Source organism: Gopherus evgoodei, chromosome 7 (genome assembly GCF_007399415.2).
Source record: "Gopherus evgoodei ecotype Sinaloan lineage chromosome 7, rGopEvg1_v1.p, whole genome shotgun sequence".
Lineage (NCBI taxonomy): Eukaryota > Metazoa > Chordata > Testudines > Testudinidae > Gopherus > Gopherus evgoodei.
Window position 1 is genome coordinate 27,934,126 of NC_044328.1, and position 21,072 is coordinate 27,955,197.

The 21,072-nt window shown below is 41.0% G+C and overlaps 1 protein-coding gene across 1 annotated transcript; it reads right to left on the minus strand.

Moving 5' to 3' along the window:
* Positions 1-2,467: 2,467 nt before the first annotated feature.
* Positions 2,468-19,000, minus strand: BNIP3 (BCL2 interacting protein 3). The gene is made up of 6 exons (XM_030569948.1): positions 18,614-19,000; positions 12,029-12,206; positions 10,765-10,849; positions 7,163-7,269; positions 6,908-7,057; positions 2,468-4,845 (listed from the first exon to the last, which is right to left on the minus strand). Exons 1-6 carry the CDS (start codon positions 18,657-18,659, stop codon positions 4,794-4,796), a joined length of 618 nt encoding a protein of 205 aa, XP_030425808.1. The 5' UTR covers positions 18,660-19,000; the 3' UTR covers positions 2,468-4,793.
* Positions 19,001-21,072: the final 2,072 nt, after the last annotated feature.

The following is a 21,072-nucleotide window of genomic DNA, read 5'->3' on the forward strand; positions in this document are numbered from 1 at the left end:
TGTATAGCATGTCAGAACAGTGAATACAAATTTACTGAGTGAGGATCCTGAAATCAGGGGAAAACTGAAGTAGTAACATCTCTCATTTGATACTTAAAGTATTAAGTAATCTAAGGATCTCCAATTATTTTGAACACTTTATTATCATGGTTTTTATTCCTTGCCAAAGATGGTTGAATTGGGGGCCTAGTCTCCTGGATTAGCTACAAATTAAAATATATTTAATTATGCAGTTTGTTTGGTTTTTTTCTGTTGGCTTATTAGCTAGGTATATTTGGATCTCTTCTGTGTGGTAAGACTTGATTTTATTTTAATGAACCCACTAGTCTTGGCAAATATAGAGTACAACTTTCTTTTAATATTAATTGGGGATGGAAATTATTTAAACCCAGTCCTCTGCTGGCACAGGACTGTTCCCACAGAGTGTATTCTCATGCTTTGCTCAGTGTAGTTTGAAAAGCCGCAAGCAATGGCGTTTCCATGACTTTTCAAGGAAAAATATTCTACATTGTACTAGATCTCAGCCAAAGTAGGCCCCAACTCTGCAAAATGCTTCATGTGGATGGATTCACATTGAGGTAAATGGGGCTCTGAGCTGGTGCAGAAAGAAGGCAGAAAGGTGTTGAGTACCTGCAACTCTCATGAGAATCAGTCACCTTTATTTTTGTGCTAGAACAGGAGCCATGCTGGAGTTTGAATTTTCCCAGTGAGTTATATTACCCACGCACAGCACTGTTAGGATGTCAAGTTTATCTGAGAAATGGAATCTGAGAGCTAAATGCTGCCTTTGAATCACCTGTTCTTTCTGAAAGTATCAGAATGGATTGACTGACTACTATTTTGTACTGCTCTTCAGGGATTGAACCCTACCTTTCAAGGTGACTTGAAGAGAGAGATGATGAGTTTATACACTTTATATTTCTTTTTGAAATTAAAAAGTCCTGCTATATTTTTGACTTAGGGCAGGGGTCCCCCAACGTAGTGCTTGCGGGTGCCATGGCGCCTGCGGGGGTGTCTAAGTGCGCCCGCGTACTGGCCGATGGATGAGCATCTGCCAAAATGCAGCCGCCAAGCTGCGTCATCAAGAAGCGTCGCTGCTGAAATGCCACTGCCTCTGGATGATGCAGCTTGTTGGCAGCATTTCGGCGGTGACGCCTATTGACGTTGCCACTTGTTGGTGGAATTTCGACAGATGCTTGTCTGCCGCCACGGCTCGTCGTCTGAAAAAGGTTGGGGACCACTGACTTAGGGCTTGTCTGCACCAAGCTAGAACCAAAATAACTGGTTTTAATTCATGCCTTTAGTTGTTTCCGTACACTTTGCATGTAGAGAGAGCCTTCCAATCATAAAGAATGTCAAGTCTCTCCTCCTCTGTTTTGCTGAAGCTTTTGGAGGAGGATGCTGGCACTGATCTAGATTGAGAGCATGCTCTCCCTTTCATTGAAGGGGGAGAAGTGTTGAACCTTTGACAAACGTGCTTTCCTTGCAACTGTCTGTCATAACACTGTACATTTATTTAACTCAAATGCCTAAGTTCAGTGATGTTGGGAATAGCTGATATTAAGTATATAAAATCAAAGAGCTCCCAATGTTGATTTGGAACCATCAAGTTTTGCAGATACTGGCCAATGTAATTTGGTGTCACCTCTTCCTTGCAGTGTTTGGCAATGCACATTTGTAGCATCATGCTTAAGTTTAGGCCCCTATCCTCCAAGGAGCTCTGTAAAGATTGGACCCTTGCATCTGCTGGGAGCCCCCACTGCAATCAGTGAAACTCTGATGCACCCAGCAGGAGCTCCATTCTACATCAGGGCCCAACACTGTAAGCCTTTATAGAGCCTAACACCACAAGGTCCTGAACCTGATATGGAGGATTCTGAGGCTAGTGCAAAACAATAATATATGATACACATAAATATATCTGGCACCTTTCACAACCACTGAGAAAGCATATGTAATTTACATTGCAGGTACCAAGTGATATTTGCTTGAAAAGTGATTTTTATTTAGACTGACGAAAAAGCTATTGTTGGTTAATGTCTTATTTGTCACCTATGTATAACGATTCAGTTAGGAGCAAAGATATTAATCCTGTCATAAGGGATGATCTAAATGAGAGGTATTTGCAACGCTATTTGTTTTGAGAAAAATTATACTGGAAATGGAATAGAAAAGAAAATGGTGGTGCAGTCAATGTAGCTGAATAGGTTTTAGAGTCGTGTGGTATGCAAACAGCATTGTGGCACAGATTCTTATGCAGCCTTGAAGCTCTACAGCTTGAACTCAACAGGGTGACATACTTGGGCTAAAAAGGGTTTAAACCACACTTAGTCAACTCTAAGTCAGTGTCCACAGAGCTACATTCCCCAGCATCCTTCCCACAAGCAGGAAACCACACTGGGAACTCTGTTTCCCTGTGTTAGGTTTCTTTACTTCTGTTGTTAATATAAGAAAATGAAGCAAAACATATTTCCTTCCTTTTATTAATGGTTAGTATTTTTCTTACAAGTGATATGTCACAATCTACTATGGTAATGTTTAATTGAGTATTACTTCAATGGTACCAGGAAGTCCCTCTAAAATGCATTTCACAGCTTCTGTTAAACTTCTTAAAAATATTGCTCTAATTATACCAGAATATATTTAAAAACAAGGAACTTCCAATGCACTACATTTTTAACAAGAAATATCAATCTAACACAATTGAAAAAGGGCAGTTCTACAAGCTTGTTACATAAAAATGTGACACACACGTGCACACACTGATTATAGGGGGGAAAAAGCCAACCCTGCCATTTGAAGAATATAAATGTATTTGATATTTACTACTAAAAATTAAACCAAACTCTACTGGTGCTCACTTCCGTTTTTAAAAATTACAAAAAATAATTGGTGTTTTACACTAAAATGAATGTTTTTCTTGTACACTTGATCTGATAGCCACTCAAATGTCGAAATAACGGTCTATAATTTGCCTGGGGGAAAGCTGTTGAATAAAAAACATCAGTTATTACTCCTCATGACTCTGGCTCCCAATCATGGAATGAACTCTGCATGGGTGCAGGCATCAGCCAACACAAAACTCATCTGGGGCTATATAGAGTAAAATCATGGCTTCAAACGGAATCTATTTTCAAATGCTTACAGTTTGATGGGAAAGATTATTCCAAAAGTAATGAAATCCTAGAAATCCACAGTTGAAAAATGTAAAAAATACAGTACAAAACAGGTCTTGATCCTGCACGTACTTAACTTCATACACATGTAGAATCTCACTGATCCCTGAAGGACTACTCATGTGTAAAGATAAACACGTGTAACTGTCTGCAAGATCAGGGGCTAGGTGATGAGTGCCACTTCCTGCCTTTGTTACAGCAAACTATCCCCATAATTGTGATGACATTGTTGGTGATGGGGCATAAACATAGTGAGGTTTCACAGGTGCCCACTGTGTACAGTCATGGAGCTGCTGTAAACAGCCATGTTAAGTTCTGTTCCATTCCAAGAATAAAAGATAGAAGTCTGTTTGCCAAATGATAAGGAGAAAATCAATGCTCAAAGCAAATTTATTTTTAAACGATGTTATCACAAAACAAAGTCAAATCTGTATGTGCAGATATCATGTATGTAAAATGAAAGACTGTGCTTTTCAGTTGTTTCTACTTGAGAATTTATTTTAATCAGTTAATAGTTCAGAGTTATTCATATCTAAGGATGAATCATGAAATCATTTTAAGTAAACCTTTCTTTGCTATTTGTGGTAAGACAGATGAATTAGGTATGAAAAAAACAGTGAAACGTTCCAAAAGAGAGCCCTTACCTTTTAAACAGCTTTCAGAAATTGGTTTTAAACATTTTTTTAAAAAGGGGAAACAACTGTGAATGCACAAGTTTTATTAAAAAATACATAAGGCCTCCGATGAATTTGGCAAAAAATAAAATCCTCCTTTTTCCTTATTACAGTAAGATAAAATTCTTGAATCAAAATGAGTTCCATTAGTATACATAGCAAGTTATGCTGTTCCTTCAGATTTATAATGGAAATAAATAGGCCAATTTAGAATGGAAATGTACTTTTTTTTTATTGTCAAATCAAAAAACACTTAGTTTTAAAGCGATATTTTGCAAGAACAAGAGGAAGTTTAATTAAGCGACAAACAAAGAGCACTGCAAAAGGAAATCATTCATTAGGCACTGAGGTCAAAATTTTAATTGAGGCTCTTGTAGGCCAAATTCTGAGCTGCTATAAGTCAGCACAGTTCCACTGAAGCTACACTCTTATGTACCAGCTGAGCATCTAAAACGTGTCTTAACATTTCGTGTCTCCCCTATGCAAAATTGCTAATCAAAATCTTAAGAAAATGATGAGTCACCTCAAATAAGTCACAAGATTCTCTAAAAGCATATATATAAGGCCACACTTCAATAATGACAATACTCACTTTTTCAGAAATATAAAGAACTAATGGTTTAAATGAATTCCTAGCTGCATCACAACCAATATGTGAAAGTGAAGAGTTTATTTTTTAACACTGAGGGGGTTTTAATGCTACCAAGCATTACAGCAGATATTAATCAATCTGAAACATGCTTTATAAATTGATCTAAAAAATTATTTATGATAGCTTGGCTTCAGTATTTCTTGTCCCCCATCTACTACTAAAGGAGGAACACGTTTACAGAACAGCAAGGATATGTAGCTATCACAAGCTCAGAAGTTCCTGCCATTCACCATTTGTACTCCTAGATGGATATTCTCATTGCTTTGAGTCTGACCAAATTTTATTCTCCCTTTAAAAGGTGCTGGTTGTAGTTGTGGTTGTCAGACGTCTTCCGATATAAATCCTTGGGGAAGAGAATACATGTGAATAAGCATTTTCATTTTAAAAAGAATATACAGCATGTAAGGAATGCTTTTTCCTTCATCAGATTACTAGTATGTATTTTACAGAAGCAGTTGCAGCACCTGATATAGTTAAGATTGCAAAAGAGTTTGTTATAAACACCTGCTTTCAGTTGCTCCTGATTTTGTGTGTACTCTTGACCCATTCACACCAGATTAAGAGGCAAAATAACGTGCTCAGTGTTAGTTGAGCTGTTTACACACCCACTCAGTTATCGGACTTAGTGTTTTCATCAATCACTTTTTATTATTTGTTTGTTCCTTATTTTTCACCTCAATATGATTTCACTATTGTTCTATGTTTTCCTGCATTTGTTTGCTTTTCTCAGATGAAAGAAACGACCACTATAAAAATTAACCATTGTGACCACATTTAAAGGTAGCATTTCCTGAGGGTGTTGCAAGTTGTGATCTTGTGCTACTGTACCCATAAGTCAGCTAGAATGTTGCAAGGTCAGAGAAATTTATGGTGAGTCATTAATGAAGTACATATAATGTTAGGGTATTCTTGTTTGTACTTCAAAGGAAAACTTCAGTGTGTTTCTATCAAATCTTGAACAGTCAGTTTTTTTTTATTTCTATTTATATAATCAACTTTGTAGACTTATTTTAAGTGAGTTTAAACATATATTTAAGATTTGGTGGAAAGTAAAGATTGGTTTGTTTAAAATCACTTATTAGGTGGTTGGGGTCTGGGACTTGTATATGAAGATAGCTAATCTGTGCCCTCACACATCTAGGAGTGTGTGCCTTTCAGATAGTTCTCCCTTATCTGCAGTCTGATCCAGACCAATTGGATTGGGTGTGTGAACAGAGAGGAAATAAGGGACTCTCCAGCAGGTAAGGAACACTGAAAACAAGCCTATGAGATCACTGTAAACATCACTGGCAACTTATTAAGCCTGATTCTTATCTCATGTTCAATAGTTATACAATGGTCAAACCCCTTGGATCTACTGCTGATTTATGCTGGTATGAGACCACAGCAAGTCAAGCTGCCCTATGGAATAAGCAAGCTTCACCTTGTTTGTTTATAATACAGTGGCCTGCAACATAAGGCAAACCTTCCCCTGCCCCTTGGAACTTCCAGAGGCCTTTTCAGAGGTCTAGGATCTACAGAGGTGAGAGGGCAGAGGCTGGGCAGATCAGGGAGAAAGGAAGAGTGGGGCTGGTGCGGGAAGCAGATAATTCCCCTTTAATGTCACAGAGATTCCTAGGAAAAAACACAACAATCCAGAATTCTTTATCCTCTCCACAAAGCTCACTCATCTAGGGCTGTGGGAAGTCCCTAGTAAACCTCCATGGGGCCTTGATGTGGATGGGCCTGGCCTCCCACAGATTCCCTAACATCTGTGGGGATACATGGGGATCTTCTGGGTTTAGGGATGGGTTCTGAAGCACCCTCTACAGGTAGGGAAACCCCAGCCCCTGAATGGATGGAGTTGAGGGATTCTCTTCCTCCAGTCCCTTTCCTACTGGTGCGGTTGAAGGTCAGTATGGTCTGGCTAAATGCTAATTTGAAAAATACCCCTCCCATTGTTTTTATAGATGCTCACGTTTCCGAAACATGAAGAATAAAACCCAGTAACTTTTTTCCCTTTAGACTTATAATCCAGTCATGACAACAGAACTGAATGCTGTGTCTGATGTATAATTCCTAACTTCAGCTTTTGACAGTTTTTTAGGTAAATCCTCAAGTACTGAGAAAAACACCAAGGAAAGCTGATCCATGCCGCAATGCCACAAGCAACAGGTAGGATACTTGCAAAACAAGATTACTGGTCACGTTTGGCCATGTTTTGCTTTGCTTCTGTGGTAATATAGCTTCTAAGTAGTGGATACTAGTTAGTGAATAACTGGTCAGTGTGGCAAAATAGTTGTACCATTTAAATTGTAGGCATATGAAGAACTACAGGTTGGAATGACACTATTCTGATAACAGATGAGAGAAAGCTACAGTAGAAAGACTTTTTTTTTTTTTTTTTTTTTAAATAAAGAACTTACCCTAGCCCTATGGCAAGCAAATGAGAGAGAAGCAGAGATGGGAGAAAAACCTTTAAAAATTCTGCTGAGAATATGCCCCCTTTCTTCATCATGCTTGTGTTTCTCATGCTGAGAGATGCAGTACGTTTAGGGTGTTTAAAGAGAAATTCCCTAATTTAGGAGAGGAAAACAAACATCACGTGAGCAAATATACATTTACCACCCATAAAAATAAAAGCCCCCGCTGAAGGACTGCAGGATGCTGAGGGCACTCACTTTGGTGGGATGTTCTCAGGCCTACTGGACCAATCCCATATCCAGTCTGAATTTTTCTGCAAGAGCCTTTCTGTTTCTTTTCTTCTTTCAAGAAAATCTTCTTCGGACTAAAACAAAGAGTCTTCATCAAACAGTGCACTGGACAGTTATCACTACACAAACAACCACCACCACCATCCTTATAGAAACTGGATTGACTGACAGAACTTGGGACTTTTTCTGACTTTGCCCAACGTAAGGCCCTTTTGGGTTGTACTGCCACAATGCAGCCCTCTCATCTGTCCCCCATGCTAATTCTCAACTTCATTTGGGGTATCCAAATGTTCCTGCAACCCAGTATTCAACGCCTTCCCTCTATGCAGGGTGTTTACCTCAGGCTGCTTTATTTTATTTTATTTTTATTTTTTTTAATTTCAGTCAAAATGGTTCAATCGCTTCCAAGAACAGGGCTAGGGAATAAATGTGGTGTTTTGCCCCTGACAAACAATGTGAAAAGCTCTCCTGTCTCCATGCTTTGGTACAGAGACGTGATATTTGGCAAAGGGTGGCCTTTGTATCAGGGATGTGACTTTTGCCATCCCTGTGAAAATGGGCATTGAGAAACCTGGGAACAGAGACTGGGACTGAGATGTGGAACCAGGGATGGGGAAGAGACAGGACTCTGACAGAGACAGACTGGCTAGAGGTGGATGGTTTAAAACGTGTCAGACTTGGGGGGGAATAGCAGAAGTGTCCATGAGCACCAGAGTACGCTCCGCTCCAGAGGGAACCCAAGATTCTCAGTCTCACCATTCCACAGCTGCCAACAAATAACTGAAATCCCAGGCAAAATCTCTCATCTTCCTCTAGTGATACTCCATATAGAGGATGAGAACCTGCTATCAGTTACTCCCTTAGCTCAATTGGCAGAAGTTTGTGTGCTGGATCTACAGGTTCCAAGCCTGTTGACCCATGTGGGTTTCAATATAATGCCACATAATGGAAGGCTTGTGTTTTCAGTTGACTTTTTTAAAAACATAAGCAGCCACACACAAACACCCACACCACTATGTTAAAAAAAACACCACCACATTATTAAGGTTACAAAATCCAGCACTCAAAAGTTAAGAAATACCTGTTTACTTCCTAACTTTTGAGTGCTCAGAAACTTAAACTTAAAGGTTGCCTCTGAAATCTTAATTTGGTCCTCTTGTGCACATGCATTATGATCAGGGGCGGCTCTAGATATTTCGCCGCCCCAAGCACGGCGTCATGCCGCGGGGGGCGCTCTGCCGCTTGCCGGTCCCACAGCTCCAGTGGACCTCCCTGGGAGGTCCACTGAAGCCGCGGGACCAGCGGACCCTCCACAGATATGCCGCCGAAGGCAGCCTGCCTGCCGCCCTCCCGGCGACCGGCAGAGCGCCCCCCGTGGCATCCCGCCCCAAGCACGCGCTTGGCGTGCTGGGGCCTGGAGCCGCCCCTAATTATGATACAAACTTTTAATTACATTTCCCATTCTAATTTTTCCATAGGATCCCCACTTCATTCAGTACATAGGGTGGACTTGCTTTGAAGATTAATCAGGGCTGAATAGAGAAAGTGGCTATTGTCTGTAGGATCCCTGCCTCGTATGTTGCAGAAGTTGGAAGGTGTGTATTAAATGAGGCAGGGGACTGCAGGAAAAAAGCAGCTGTATTGGTTGTCAGCAGTCTTCACAAGTATTTAAAAAGTAATGTATAAAAATGTTTTAATATATTTGACACACAAAATATTAAGGATAAATTATCTAAGTAACCTGTAGAAATATACCTGCTCAACCCCAGTTATTAAAGTGAATGGGGATCATATGGCTAAATACCAGATCATTGCTTTTAAAATTTACCTTTTGAAGCTATAATTTCTGACAGACAAAATGAAGGTTTTGTTAGGCCTGAAGTTACTACTTTTAAATTCATGATACACTCATTGCAGCACATTATTATTTAAAAATAAAACCAACAGCATAACATAAGAACAGCCATACTGGGTCAGACCAAAGGTCCGCCTAGCCCAGTATGCTGGCTTCCAACAGTGGCCAATGCCAGGTACCCTGAGGGAATGAAGAGAACAGGTTATCATCAAGTGATCCATCCCCCGTCACTCATTCACAGCTTCTGGAAAACGGAGGCTAGGAATACTTTCTCTGTCCATCCTGGCTAACAGCCACTGATGGACCTATCCTTCGTGAATTTATCTAGTTTTTTTTGGCCTTCACAACATCTTCTGGTAAGAAGTTCACAGGCCGACTGGGTGCTGTGTGAAGAAATACTTCCTTTTGCTTGTTTTAAACCTGCTGCCTATTATTTTCATTTGATGACTCCTACCTTTTATGTTATGAGAAGGAGTAAATCACACTTTTTTATTTACTTTCTCCACACCAGTCATGATTTTATAGACCTATCATATCCCTTCTTAGTTGTCTCTTTTCCAAGCTGAAAAGTCCTAGTCTTATTAATCTCTGCTCCCTATGGAAGCTGTTCCATACTCCTAACCATTTTTGATGCCCTTTTTTGAACCTTTTCTAATTCCAGTGTATCTTTTTTAGATGGGGCGATCACATCTGCATGCAGTATTCAAGATGTGGGCATACCATGGACTTATATAGAGGCAATATGATATTTTCTGTCTTATTATCTACCCTTTTCTTAATGATTTCCAACATACACCTGCTGGCGTAAGCCTGAGCAACGCAAAGGGCTGGCAGTCATGTCAGGAGGAGGAAATTTCGGCCTTGCAGATCTTTGACATTACTGAATATCAATAATATTTGTATATCTACTGAACCTATTTTTGTAATATCTGAGTACCTCACAATCTTTAATGGCTTTTATTCTTCTAAGACCCCTGTGAGGTAGGGCAGTATTACCCCCGTTTTACAGATGGGCAATAGAGACTATGAGTAGATTGTATGACCTTGGGCAAGGTCACACACGATGTAGGTGGCTGTGCTGGGAATCAAACCCAAGTCTCCTGAGTCTCAGTCCTGTAGCCTATTTAGTGAACCATCCTTTCTAATGACTACTGTAACTTCTGACGATGAACATTTTGACCTACATGTATGGGATTTTCAAAGAGGCCTAAGAGAGTCAGGCACTAAACTGCCATTAAAATATAACTGAGCACCTGACTTCCTTAGGCCCTTTGAAAGTTCCAGCTCATGTTTTCAAAAAAAGTGACCATGCAACTCAGTAGCTTAGAACTGTCCATACAATGGGGCCCGATCCTACGAAAACTTAGGGTAATACTTAGGGTAATACACTGCAGTAAAACACCTGCAGCTGGCCCGGGTCAGCTGGCTCAGAATGCAGAGCTATAAAATTGCTGTGCAGATGGCTGGGCTCAGGGACCCAGGAGCCAGAGTTAGCCGATACTGACCAGCTGTGGGTGTTTTATGCGTAGGCCCACCTTTAAATAAGTATCTTGACTCCAGAGAGAAATCCCTTTTACTCTCAGGATTAAAGTTACTCAGTTGTTTAATCTTTGCAGGATCAGTCTCATCTTTTCTGTGTATGTTTTCTTAGGCTAGTCTTGGAACTGTGATAGTCACAAACACGTTCTCAAAGGAGGGGTGATTTGGCTTTTACCTGAGAGCTATTCTTTTCTCCACTGCTGTGAGTCTCCACTTCAGAAGCTCTGTTAATGTCTTGAGGTGTCTGGGAACGAGGAGGGCTTTGTAAACAGCAAAAGGAGGGAAAAATCTCATTAAATTCTTCATGCTGATATTCTCTATATAGGGAACTAAAAGTTTGCAAACAAACGTTGGAGCAGCTGCAGTTTCTTCTACTGGACAGTTACAGCATTGGCAGCAAGAGCATAGGCTTCTCCACTGCAACCCTGACCTAATGGAACTACCTTAGAGTTGCAGCATAACCCATCCTCCGTGCTCATTTGACTACATCCACCAAGAAGGAAGCCAGTTTAATGCATGATATAACCTTTTGCACATGTGGACATCTGTTTACAGGATTACTGGACTTCCCCCACAACATAGTTCATAAATATCACTGAAGAACAGCAGATAGATGATAATGGCTTTTGGCCTTATTCAAACCAGCCACCTAGAAATGGAGCTCCCACATCCCCTTGCCCATTCCATTAGCCTTCCAGTTCCTTCAATCAAATTAAACTTTATAGTGCAGATCCTCCACTGGTGTAAATTGTCACAGCCCCAATGAAATCAGTCAATTTACGAGAGCTGCCTCTTATGGAAATTGTTTTTAATGCTGCTACTAGAAAGCTCTATGGTCCATAAATTAGATATAAGCTAAAATATCATTTTAGCAATTACCTAAGGTCACAAGCACACATTTTGTTTTTATCATCCTTTTTTACCATTACTTTTCCATAAAGCTAATAAAGTAACACCTTACACCCTAAGAATGGCATTGGCATTGTTTCCGCACAGACTGATCGTACAATCTTAGGATGGCAGCCACCATGTGCAAGCCTAGGTTGTGAAATCAGATTTTCTTTTATTAGAGCAGGAATGTTGCCAGTGATTTAGCAGTATATCTGCGCAAAGTGCAGCTGATGCTGATACGCTTCCCCTACAAAGTCACAGCATGTAAAAAACTTTGAAAAGACCCATTTACAAGGTGTGATTAAAATTTTCCATGGCTTGTTCTCTTATAATTTTTTTATGGTTTCAGGGTGGGCTGCTTCAGAAACAGTGTTCCTATTTTTAGCTATATAAAAAAAGTTATTTTTTATACAGGTGTATTTATATAAATAATCTCTCTCTCTCTCACACACACACACACACACACACACACACACACACACACACACACACAGAAAACTACACTATAGTAAGCACTTCTGTGTTTGTAATAATGTATTTATAGCTACCTATCACAGCGTGAGCTTTCTCTTGAACTGCTTCTCCCGGATTCATGCTGGGCATCTAGGAGTATTTTCTCCATGTCACCATTGTAAATAGAAATAGAGTCTGGTACTTGCTCTTGGCTTGTTGGCTGGACAGGGTTACCATTGCCATTGCTGCTGAAGTGCAGCTCCACCCAGGAACCTGCTTGGCACAATTTAAAAACAAAACAGGAAAAAGCCACAAAGACAAATATTGAAAGTTGAAAAACAGACAAACACCCGCTTAACATTTTCAGGTTAGGTCTGATAACCTCATTCCTGCCTTCTACAACATGATTACACCTGGTACACATGAGTTATTGCTGGTAAAACTCTATTCTAACAAGCCTTTTAAAGGGGTAAAAGTTGTAACCCTTTCAGTTACTTCCAAAATAGTTGTCTGAAGACCTTCATCCCCCAGGGTAAATATACTGATACCAAGTATCAGAGGGGTAGCCGTGTTGGTCCGGATCTGTAAAAGCAGCAAAGAGTCCTGCGGCACCTTATAGACTAACAGACTATAAGTCTAAAAGGTGCCATAGGACTCTTTGCTGCTTAAATTGATACTGTTCATATTGTTTGTTCTTTTTATCCACTTTTTTGTCTGTTAAGGGCTCGATTTAAAGCTCATTAAGGTCAACAGGAGTCTCTGAATTGAGTTTAATGGGCTTTAGATCAGGCCCCCCCTCAGACACTTGTGTAATATGGTTTGTTTTATAGCAACTGCCCACTTGTGGACAAGCAACTCTGTGTAAAAGTTGCTGCAAGAGCTCGAATGTCAGACTTCCACCATGGGTGACTCTTCAGTGTGATGTAAAATGTACCAGAAAGTACTGGCTCGATGCCTTTAGTATTCCAGTTAACGACCTGGGGAAGAATGGCTACCAAATGCTTAGATGCTTTTCTTAGAAAGTTAATATGTCATGCACTTCTGATTCACAGGAAACACATGAAAGTACAAAGTGTCTGCATCAATACAAAGCTACAGAAGCTTTTATTTTAATTCAGTGAGACAGGCCACTGTTTACATCTTAATTGCTCAATGCAGTTGAAAAATATGGATTCTAATCTCAAGGACTGACTTCCTCTGCCAGGGTTCTCACTGTTAATTTATTCAATATTGTAGAATCATTGCTCCATAAAAAAGTGCTTGTTGTTTAACTTCTTCATTAAGCACATTTTAAAGCATCACTGTTGGGCAATATAGGATGTTTGGCAATTGCTAGATCAGCTAGTGCATCCTAAAATATATGTAAGATCAGCTGACAGTGACATGTTTGTCTTATCAAAATGTGTTCAGTAACAACTAACTTCTGTGTTAAAAGCACCTCCAAAGGACCTAGAGTTGGTTCTTCATTTATAAAATCAGCTAAGTGGATAACACTTAAATACATAAAAAATCAATGGAGCTTATTTATATAAAATGTTCATGTACACAAAGTTTTAAAATAGTAAATATTGACATAGTGTCCCTACCCTGAACAGTTTATTATCTAAAGTCGAGGTTCTCAGACTGGTCTGTGGACCACCAGTGGTCCACAAACTCCATTCAAGTGGTTTGTGGATAGTTCCCTCTAAGGTGTGCACCTGGGTGGCAGCACACAAGAGAAATAAAGGGCCACCCCCTTAATTAGTGGAGCTGTGCAGACATGACTCCACTAATTAAGTGCCTGGACACTGGAGAAAACACACATAAGGTGAGGTGGTGGCCTTGAAGGGGAATAGCGGGGAAGGTGGGGGGGAGGGGCAGGGGGTTGGGGAAATTTGGGATGTGCGGCCGCCAAAGAAAGAAGCAACCTTCCCCAGCTCCAGGGCTGTGGCTGCCAGGGAGAGACAGCCCTCCTTCCCAGCCCCAGCTTGGGGGCTGCCGCGGTGAGGGAGAAAGGGAACCTCCATTGCATAACTGATATTAAAATACGAGTTGTGTGCTTTTATTTGTAAAACAAAAAAAAGTTTTGTTTTTTTTAATATTGCACTTTTATCTAAAGCGCTTTACAATAGTTAGCTAACAGTACAAACAACATTTGGAAAGACCATTAAGTGGTCCACTGAAACCCGCGGCAATTTTCAAGTGGTTCGCGGAAAAAAAAGCTTGAGAACCACTGACCTAAAGGCATTCCAGGCACAGTACAATTAGGTAAAAGATGACAGTATCTGCATTTTGGTGAAGATAATAGGTGCGACTTTTAATGAGAGACTGTGGAAAGGGGAGGGTACTGGCATGTATTAACTGGAGGGACCATTCTTACAAGAGATTTAAAAGAAGCCAATAAATCAGTACTAGGAAAAGGAACAGTAAGGAGAGAGGCTTGAGCAGAGTGTACGGAGCATGGCACACACAAAGAAATGAAATCAAAATAAATAATGCAGAAAGAATGGAGCCAATACAGAGATTTGTGAAGTATGAAATGTAATCAGAGCGACAGGACAGAGAGGATTCTTGCTGGCTGTGTTCTGAGTGGACAGATTGTTCAAGAGATAAGAACAGGAATTGAATCAAGCTAATTTGTGTTGTAGTTGACTAAATGGACAATTTAATAACCTCTCTCTAAAATCTGAACTCCATATAATCCTTTGCATGAAAATAACTTGGGATAACAAAGTTGGGGAAAAACACTTTACTTCACCATCACCTGTTGCCTTCCTCTCTCTTCATCTGTCTGATTGTCTATACAAAAACTTTTCTTCATCCTTCTGTTCTGTTGTGGTAGAAATCCTGAACAGGCTCAGAAGAGTCATCAGTGTGGATGTTTAAGTAGATGTGGCCTGACTGTGGCCCTCACTTTTGCACCTTCAGCAGTTTTAAGCCTACCATCTGGCTCCCATCCTGCCCTGCCTTGCTCCAAATGCCTCTTTCCAGCCCTTGCTCACCTTTTGCTCCTCCATTTACTAGGTGTAGGATATGAAAGAAATTAAATTGAAACTATGCCTGTCTGTTGTATACACCTTTACAGGAAAAAAATTAGTTTTTCACTGGATGGTGTGTTGGTGATATCACATAACTCAGCCAACTGTCATACAGTACAGACTATATTTGCATGCTGCAATCCTGTTGGTGAAAGTACATATGTTGACTTTTAAATAATTATAAGCCAAATATTTGATTTTTGCTAGCATGCCAGATACATATGAATCAAAAAACTCTTGTCCAAAGCACACCAGAAATATAGAGGTAGCTTTTGTACATACATGCAGTGTACTGATTACTATCTTACATGCTGTTAGCTTTGTACCAAAATAATTTAACATGCTTTATTATTGTGAATCTGGACATGATCTTTTTATACACTTATCTGATTATTTAAATAATGTTTAAAGTGCTTTGAATTTGAAAAATGTTATCTTAATACTAGGTTAATGTCTGAACAGGTAACCTTATGTCTTTTAATCACAATAATTACTCAGCATTTTAGCTCTGTTGCAAATGGCTACTCATTGTCTCTGAGTTCCAGCAATGTCAGAATACTTATTCAAATTAAAGACAAGATAAACAGTGATTAAGTGCTCTCAGGACTGATTTTAGACTTTAAAGTATTCTGTATTCCTGCAATTATTAGAATGCACAATAATATGGGATTAGAGTAAATGGTTATATTAGGCCATCTTAAACAAGTGGAAATTACAAGTAATACTCTGACACTTTAAAGACTAGCAGATGTATTGGTTAGTCTTTAAGGTGCCACAGGACTCTTTGTCGCTTTTTACAGATCCAGACTAACAAGGCTACCCCTCTGATACTTAAGTAATACTCTGTTTGCTCTATTAGCATGCTATGCTAACACCTAAGCGCTGTTTTATTTCTGCAGCCTTTGAGTCCATCTACACTACAGATGCAAGTGCCAGGAGCCTCCAGTTGCAACTGAGTTAAATCACAGTTCAAAGAGTAAAAGATGGAACAAAATCAAACTATGTTCTCATATGATGTAAGAGATCTGGACCTGAATTGTATGTGTTGTACAGAGAGAACCTTTGATAATGGCTAGTGCTGGTAAAAGTGTTAAAATTGTCAAAATCCCAGTTCTCAAACCCATTATTAATGATCATTTCCTATTTATACAGTTCCACAGACATTTAAAACTGCTTCACTCAGCAAACTAAAGACAGTCTCTGGTTTAACACACAATTCAGACATAACACAGCATGTATGAGAGAATAGGGAGAGGACAAGATTGACTTTAAAAGATCATGAGCTAAACACACATTACATACACATCATGTTTGTTTGTTTTTACATTGTATATTCTGGTGATTGGGGCTATAGCTAGATTACTATAAATCAGCTGTTGCAATAGTGATTAGATACTGAAGGCCTATGTTTTTATAAAGAACAGGAACAAACAGATAAGAGAGTGGGGGCTGGGAGGCAACCTGAATGGAATGAGTCATGGGGTGGGGGGGATCTGAAGGAAAAAAATAAGGTTAACTGGTTCACTGGACCAGGCAGGATTATGCAAAAAATAGGGATCAGCATGAGAAAAGTCATGGATAGAGTAACTAGTGGGACAGTATTGGATTTGTGAATATCTTTAGTAGGATACAGTACTTCCAAAATTAGTCAGTGCCACAGAACATTTGCACAAAATTCTGATGTCTGAAATGACAAATTGCTCAATTTGTACAGAGCAGAACTCTCTCTGTATATCACAAATATCAGTGAAAACCCCTCTAAAACAACTGTCCTTCACATGCCTTAATGCTCAATCACAGTTTTACCACCTCCCCCAACAAATTCCTTTGCACTTCCAACATATCATATACAAGGAAGATGTGTAATAACACTGGAGCCTATTTGAATGCACAGTCTCTTAACTCTGATTTAGTACTTTTTGATTTGCAAATAACATATTCTATACTTTACCAGGGAGCCCATGTCTCTTGAGGATCTATCCTTGACGGTGAAGCTGTGTGTGATTCAGATTTCAGTGCTTTTTGAATGTGTTCCATTCTTTCACACTTTCAGAATTTCTTTCATCTCTATTGTCACCTAGACACTGAGACAGCCTTGACTTCCTGGGTGGAGAAACAGCTCTCTCTCTCCATGAGCTTTCTAAGAATCTCCTGCCAGAACTGCTATAAAATTACAACTCACAATAAATAAAATGGAACCTTATTTCCCAAGAAAACCTGATATTTATATGCCAGGTGTAAGTATAGGTTTATCAGGCAAACTTGTCTTAGTGTCCCATTTTAGATGAGGCACCCATATAAAATGTTTGCATATAGTGTTTAACATCATTACCTTTCCAACCACACAAAGGATAAGAGACATACCAGGCAAAGTCCCTTTATGCAATGTGTGTCCTATCTGCATATATCAGTGATAGAGAAATAAGACCATCTGAGTCTCTCTAAAAAAAAAAAAACAAAAAAAAAAAACAAAAAAAAACACCACCACCAAAACCCTTCCAAGGCTCTGAGAGTTATGAAACACCCTTTTGTGGTTTTGCTACGTGCAAAACTCCTAAACTGGCATATATACTCTGGGCAATCAAGTAGACCAAATTGCTCTGTCTGTCACATTGGCACAAAGGGAAATCCCAGAGAAGAGTGGGAACGTAAAGTAGATTTTTTATCTTTATTTCCAAAACTCCCGTATATACAGGAAATACCCACTTTCTCCAATTTGAGGTGAATAAGGAAGGATTTATTTCATATTTTCTGCAAACTGATTTCCATATTTTATAAGTATGGCAAATACATGCTGTGATTTCACTTCCTTTTTCACGCTCAGTAAAACATGCATATCTATTATAATCCTAACTCACTTTGTTCCATTTCCATGCTGCCTAAGTATTTTGAAACAAATGTATATTCAGTCAAAGTATTATAGTTTACTGCAAGGGGTGGAGATGTCAAAACTAGAATAGGTAAATTTGAACTTAAAAAAGATGTTAAATGATAGATTATTATTAATTTCCAGTAGAAAATCAGTGTGTTAGGTACTTCCAAATAGACTCAAAGCCACCTTTCCTGCCCCATAGATTCTCAGTCTAAGGAACTGGCATCAGGGAGATGGCAAGAATGTGTGTTTTTCTTTCTTAAACACACAGCTAGCCATCCATGCAGTCATAACTGTACCTGCCATGTTACCATAACTGGATTGCTGCTAATGGCAACCTCACTGCTGGGGGGAGTGGGGAGGAAGGCGGTGCGTATAACGAGATCCCGCACTGACTTTGTGATTTTTAAATTGCTCACATTAACCCTGTATCTAGGCAAGCTACAATAAGCCCACTACACACACACACACACACTAATTTGGGGAGTTAAGAACAGTCCTGCCTGTCTGTTCCCTGCGCATGCAGTACTGATCACCATTTGCAAGTGCTGACATTTGCCCCTTGCTTGTCAAGTTTCATGTTTACTGAATGATTATTACTGAGCGTAACAGCAGATCTTGACTTGGGAAGACGTCACATGCTAGAAACAAAGGGAACCTGGGTCTAAACCAGCCCCCGTTCGGTGCAGCAAGTCCTTAGGTGAGACCAGGCTGGTGGGGCTTTCCCTAGCAAGGCCTGCGAACTAGGGGGCCCGGGCACTGGTAGTAAAGGGGGAAGGGCTGGCTCTTACCATGCAAATTCTCCTCTTGTAGGCTGAGCCCCTCGCCCTGCGACATTGTCTCTGGTTTCTTCTAGGCAGGAGCGTTTCTATTTTCAGCCTGCCCTCGCTGCCTGCTCTCTCCCGACGCTGCTGCTGACTGCGGCCACGTACGCACCGCCGACTGCCTAGCAGCTGACACAGTCTGTTATTGTTATTGCCGCTGCTGCAGGTTCGGGGCTTTGTTTATGATTATGACGTCTCGAGGGAACGGGCCACCCTGATTGGTTGTCATCACATTCCTCCCCCTTTGCCCCTGTAACGCTGGCTGGTGCACTGGCTGCCCGGCGAGCTCGGGAACTGCTGGGAACAAAACGCAAAAGCTGGATGCTCCGAGCGAGCAAGCAACAGCAGCTGCAGGTATTGCTCGATTCGAGCAGTCACTGTCCTCTGGGTCCTAGTGGCGCCCCATCTCCACTGCAATCGCTGTTACCAAGCAGTTATGTAGTCCCAGAGTTTAACACCCGCCCCCTCCCCCGGTCTTGCCTCGCCTCCTTAATGGCTAGTTTGACTTTGCATTGGACACTTGTAGCTGGCCTCATTTCAGATTGGATGGGAAATGGGGACTGTCTAAATGCTCGGTTCCTAGCACACTAATGTGCATTGATTTCTAGGCATACATGCATGACCTCATGTTCTAGCACTAATGTCTGGCTCACTTATTCATTCCTCCACTTGCTATGTGTAAGCGGGGGAATGGTCCCTATCGTAGGGAACTTTCCTGGCTTATACACTACCCCGGTGAAGTGGGCTAGCAAAACGATCTGAGTCCTCGCTCCCACTCCCTTTACCCAGAAGCCTGCCTGACCTTGAGGAGTTCCCTTCCACTCTCCTGTGTGGCAGCCTGGACCCCCATCCTTGTTGTGGTCACTTAGGGCAGGGGATAGGGTGTCCCCACTCCGGGATGCTCTCGCTGCACTGGTAACTTCCCTGACCCTCTGAGAATTATATACAGTTCAAAGCAAACACAATTTATTAAACAGCAATCAATTTAAAAAAATAAGGAAAACGTGGGAAAAGTTAAAGGAAAACACATAACCCTACTCTATGGCACAGGGACATCACAACCAGAATCTCTGGAATGTAAGGGAAGTTCAGTCTGTTCCTCACAAAGTCCCAGGCCTCCTTTCTCAGGCCCTGGCTGTGCTGCAGAGATGCTGCAGGTCAGACACTTGCTCTGGCTGTGACCACACACCTTCAGGCTCTGGGTGGCAGGACCCTTCTTCCCAGCATTGCCCCCGCCCTGTCAGGGTTATGATCCCCCTCCAAGTCTGTCCTGCAAGGCCTTTTGGCTGGGGGGGCCCCTCGGTCTCCCCAGCTGCTCACCATACCCAGCTCTGGGCAGCTCCAGCTCCCCTCTGCCTCAGTGCTGCTGCTGCTCTGCCTCCAGCTTTCTGGCCTGCTTTTCTGGCCCCTTTGGCTCTGTGGCTGCAGCCCTCCTCCCAGCACAGGTCTGCTCTCTGGGCTGCTGCTGTGGCTCTGCTCCCAGCACTGACCCGCTCCCTGGGCTGCTTCTATGGCTTTTGTTGCTGTGACTTTGCTCTCCAGCTCAGTTTGGGATCCTGCTTTCTCCTGAGCTTGGCCCCACTCTGTCTCAGGCAATTCCAGCTCACATGGAGGATGGGAACTGCCCCCCTGACTCCCTGATTCGCTTGCCTGCCCGATCAGTCAGGCTGACCGGAATCATTGGCCTCTCCCCGTTGTTCCTGGAGACTGTCAGTCTCAGCATCCTGATTTCCCAATCAACTCTTCCCCTTTCTTTTGATACTGTGAGCTAGCTAACCAACCCACCCCCACCCTCCCACTGAGTTTTAGTCCCTTTACATATGCAACTTGTTACTGACCTTCGTGCCTAGAATTATTTTATCTTTCCCTACTCTACTAATTGTAGTGGCCTTTAGCCACTGTGGGGCCTGGTTTACACCTAAAACTTGGATCAACTTAGCTATCTCACTCAGCATTGTGAAAAATTTCACACCCTGTGTGACATAGTTAGGTCAACCTAACCCACATTATACACACTGCTAGGTCAAAAGAAAAATTATTCCATCAACCTAGCTATTTCCACTCAAGGAGGTGGATTTACTAGAGCGATGGGGGAAAAAAACCCTTCTGTTGCTACAAGAAATCTCTACATTGCATTGCTTCAGACATTTCTGATCAAAACGGCCACAGTCAAATTTCAGTTTGTTGTTGTAAATTGCTTTTGAACCATCTTTGGTAAAGAAACAAAATTCTATATTGATTTTTTAAACTTTCTCTTTCAACACATTCTTGTTTTATTGGTGGCAAAAAGGGTTCATAATTATATGCAGTTACAACACCCTGTGAGCACACATTTAATAAATGCAATGTAATAAGAACTAGACCACTGCATATCTGTGAAAATGCTGGTGTGTTGCATAGAAAAATTAGAAACATAGGTACACCTC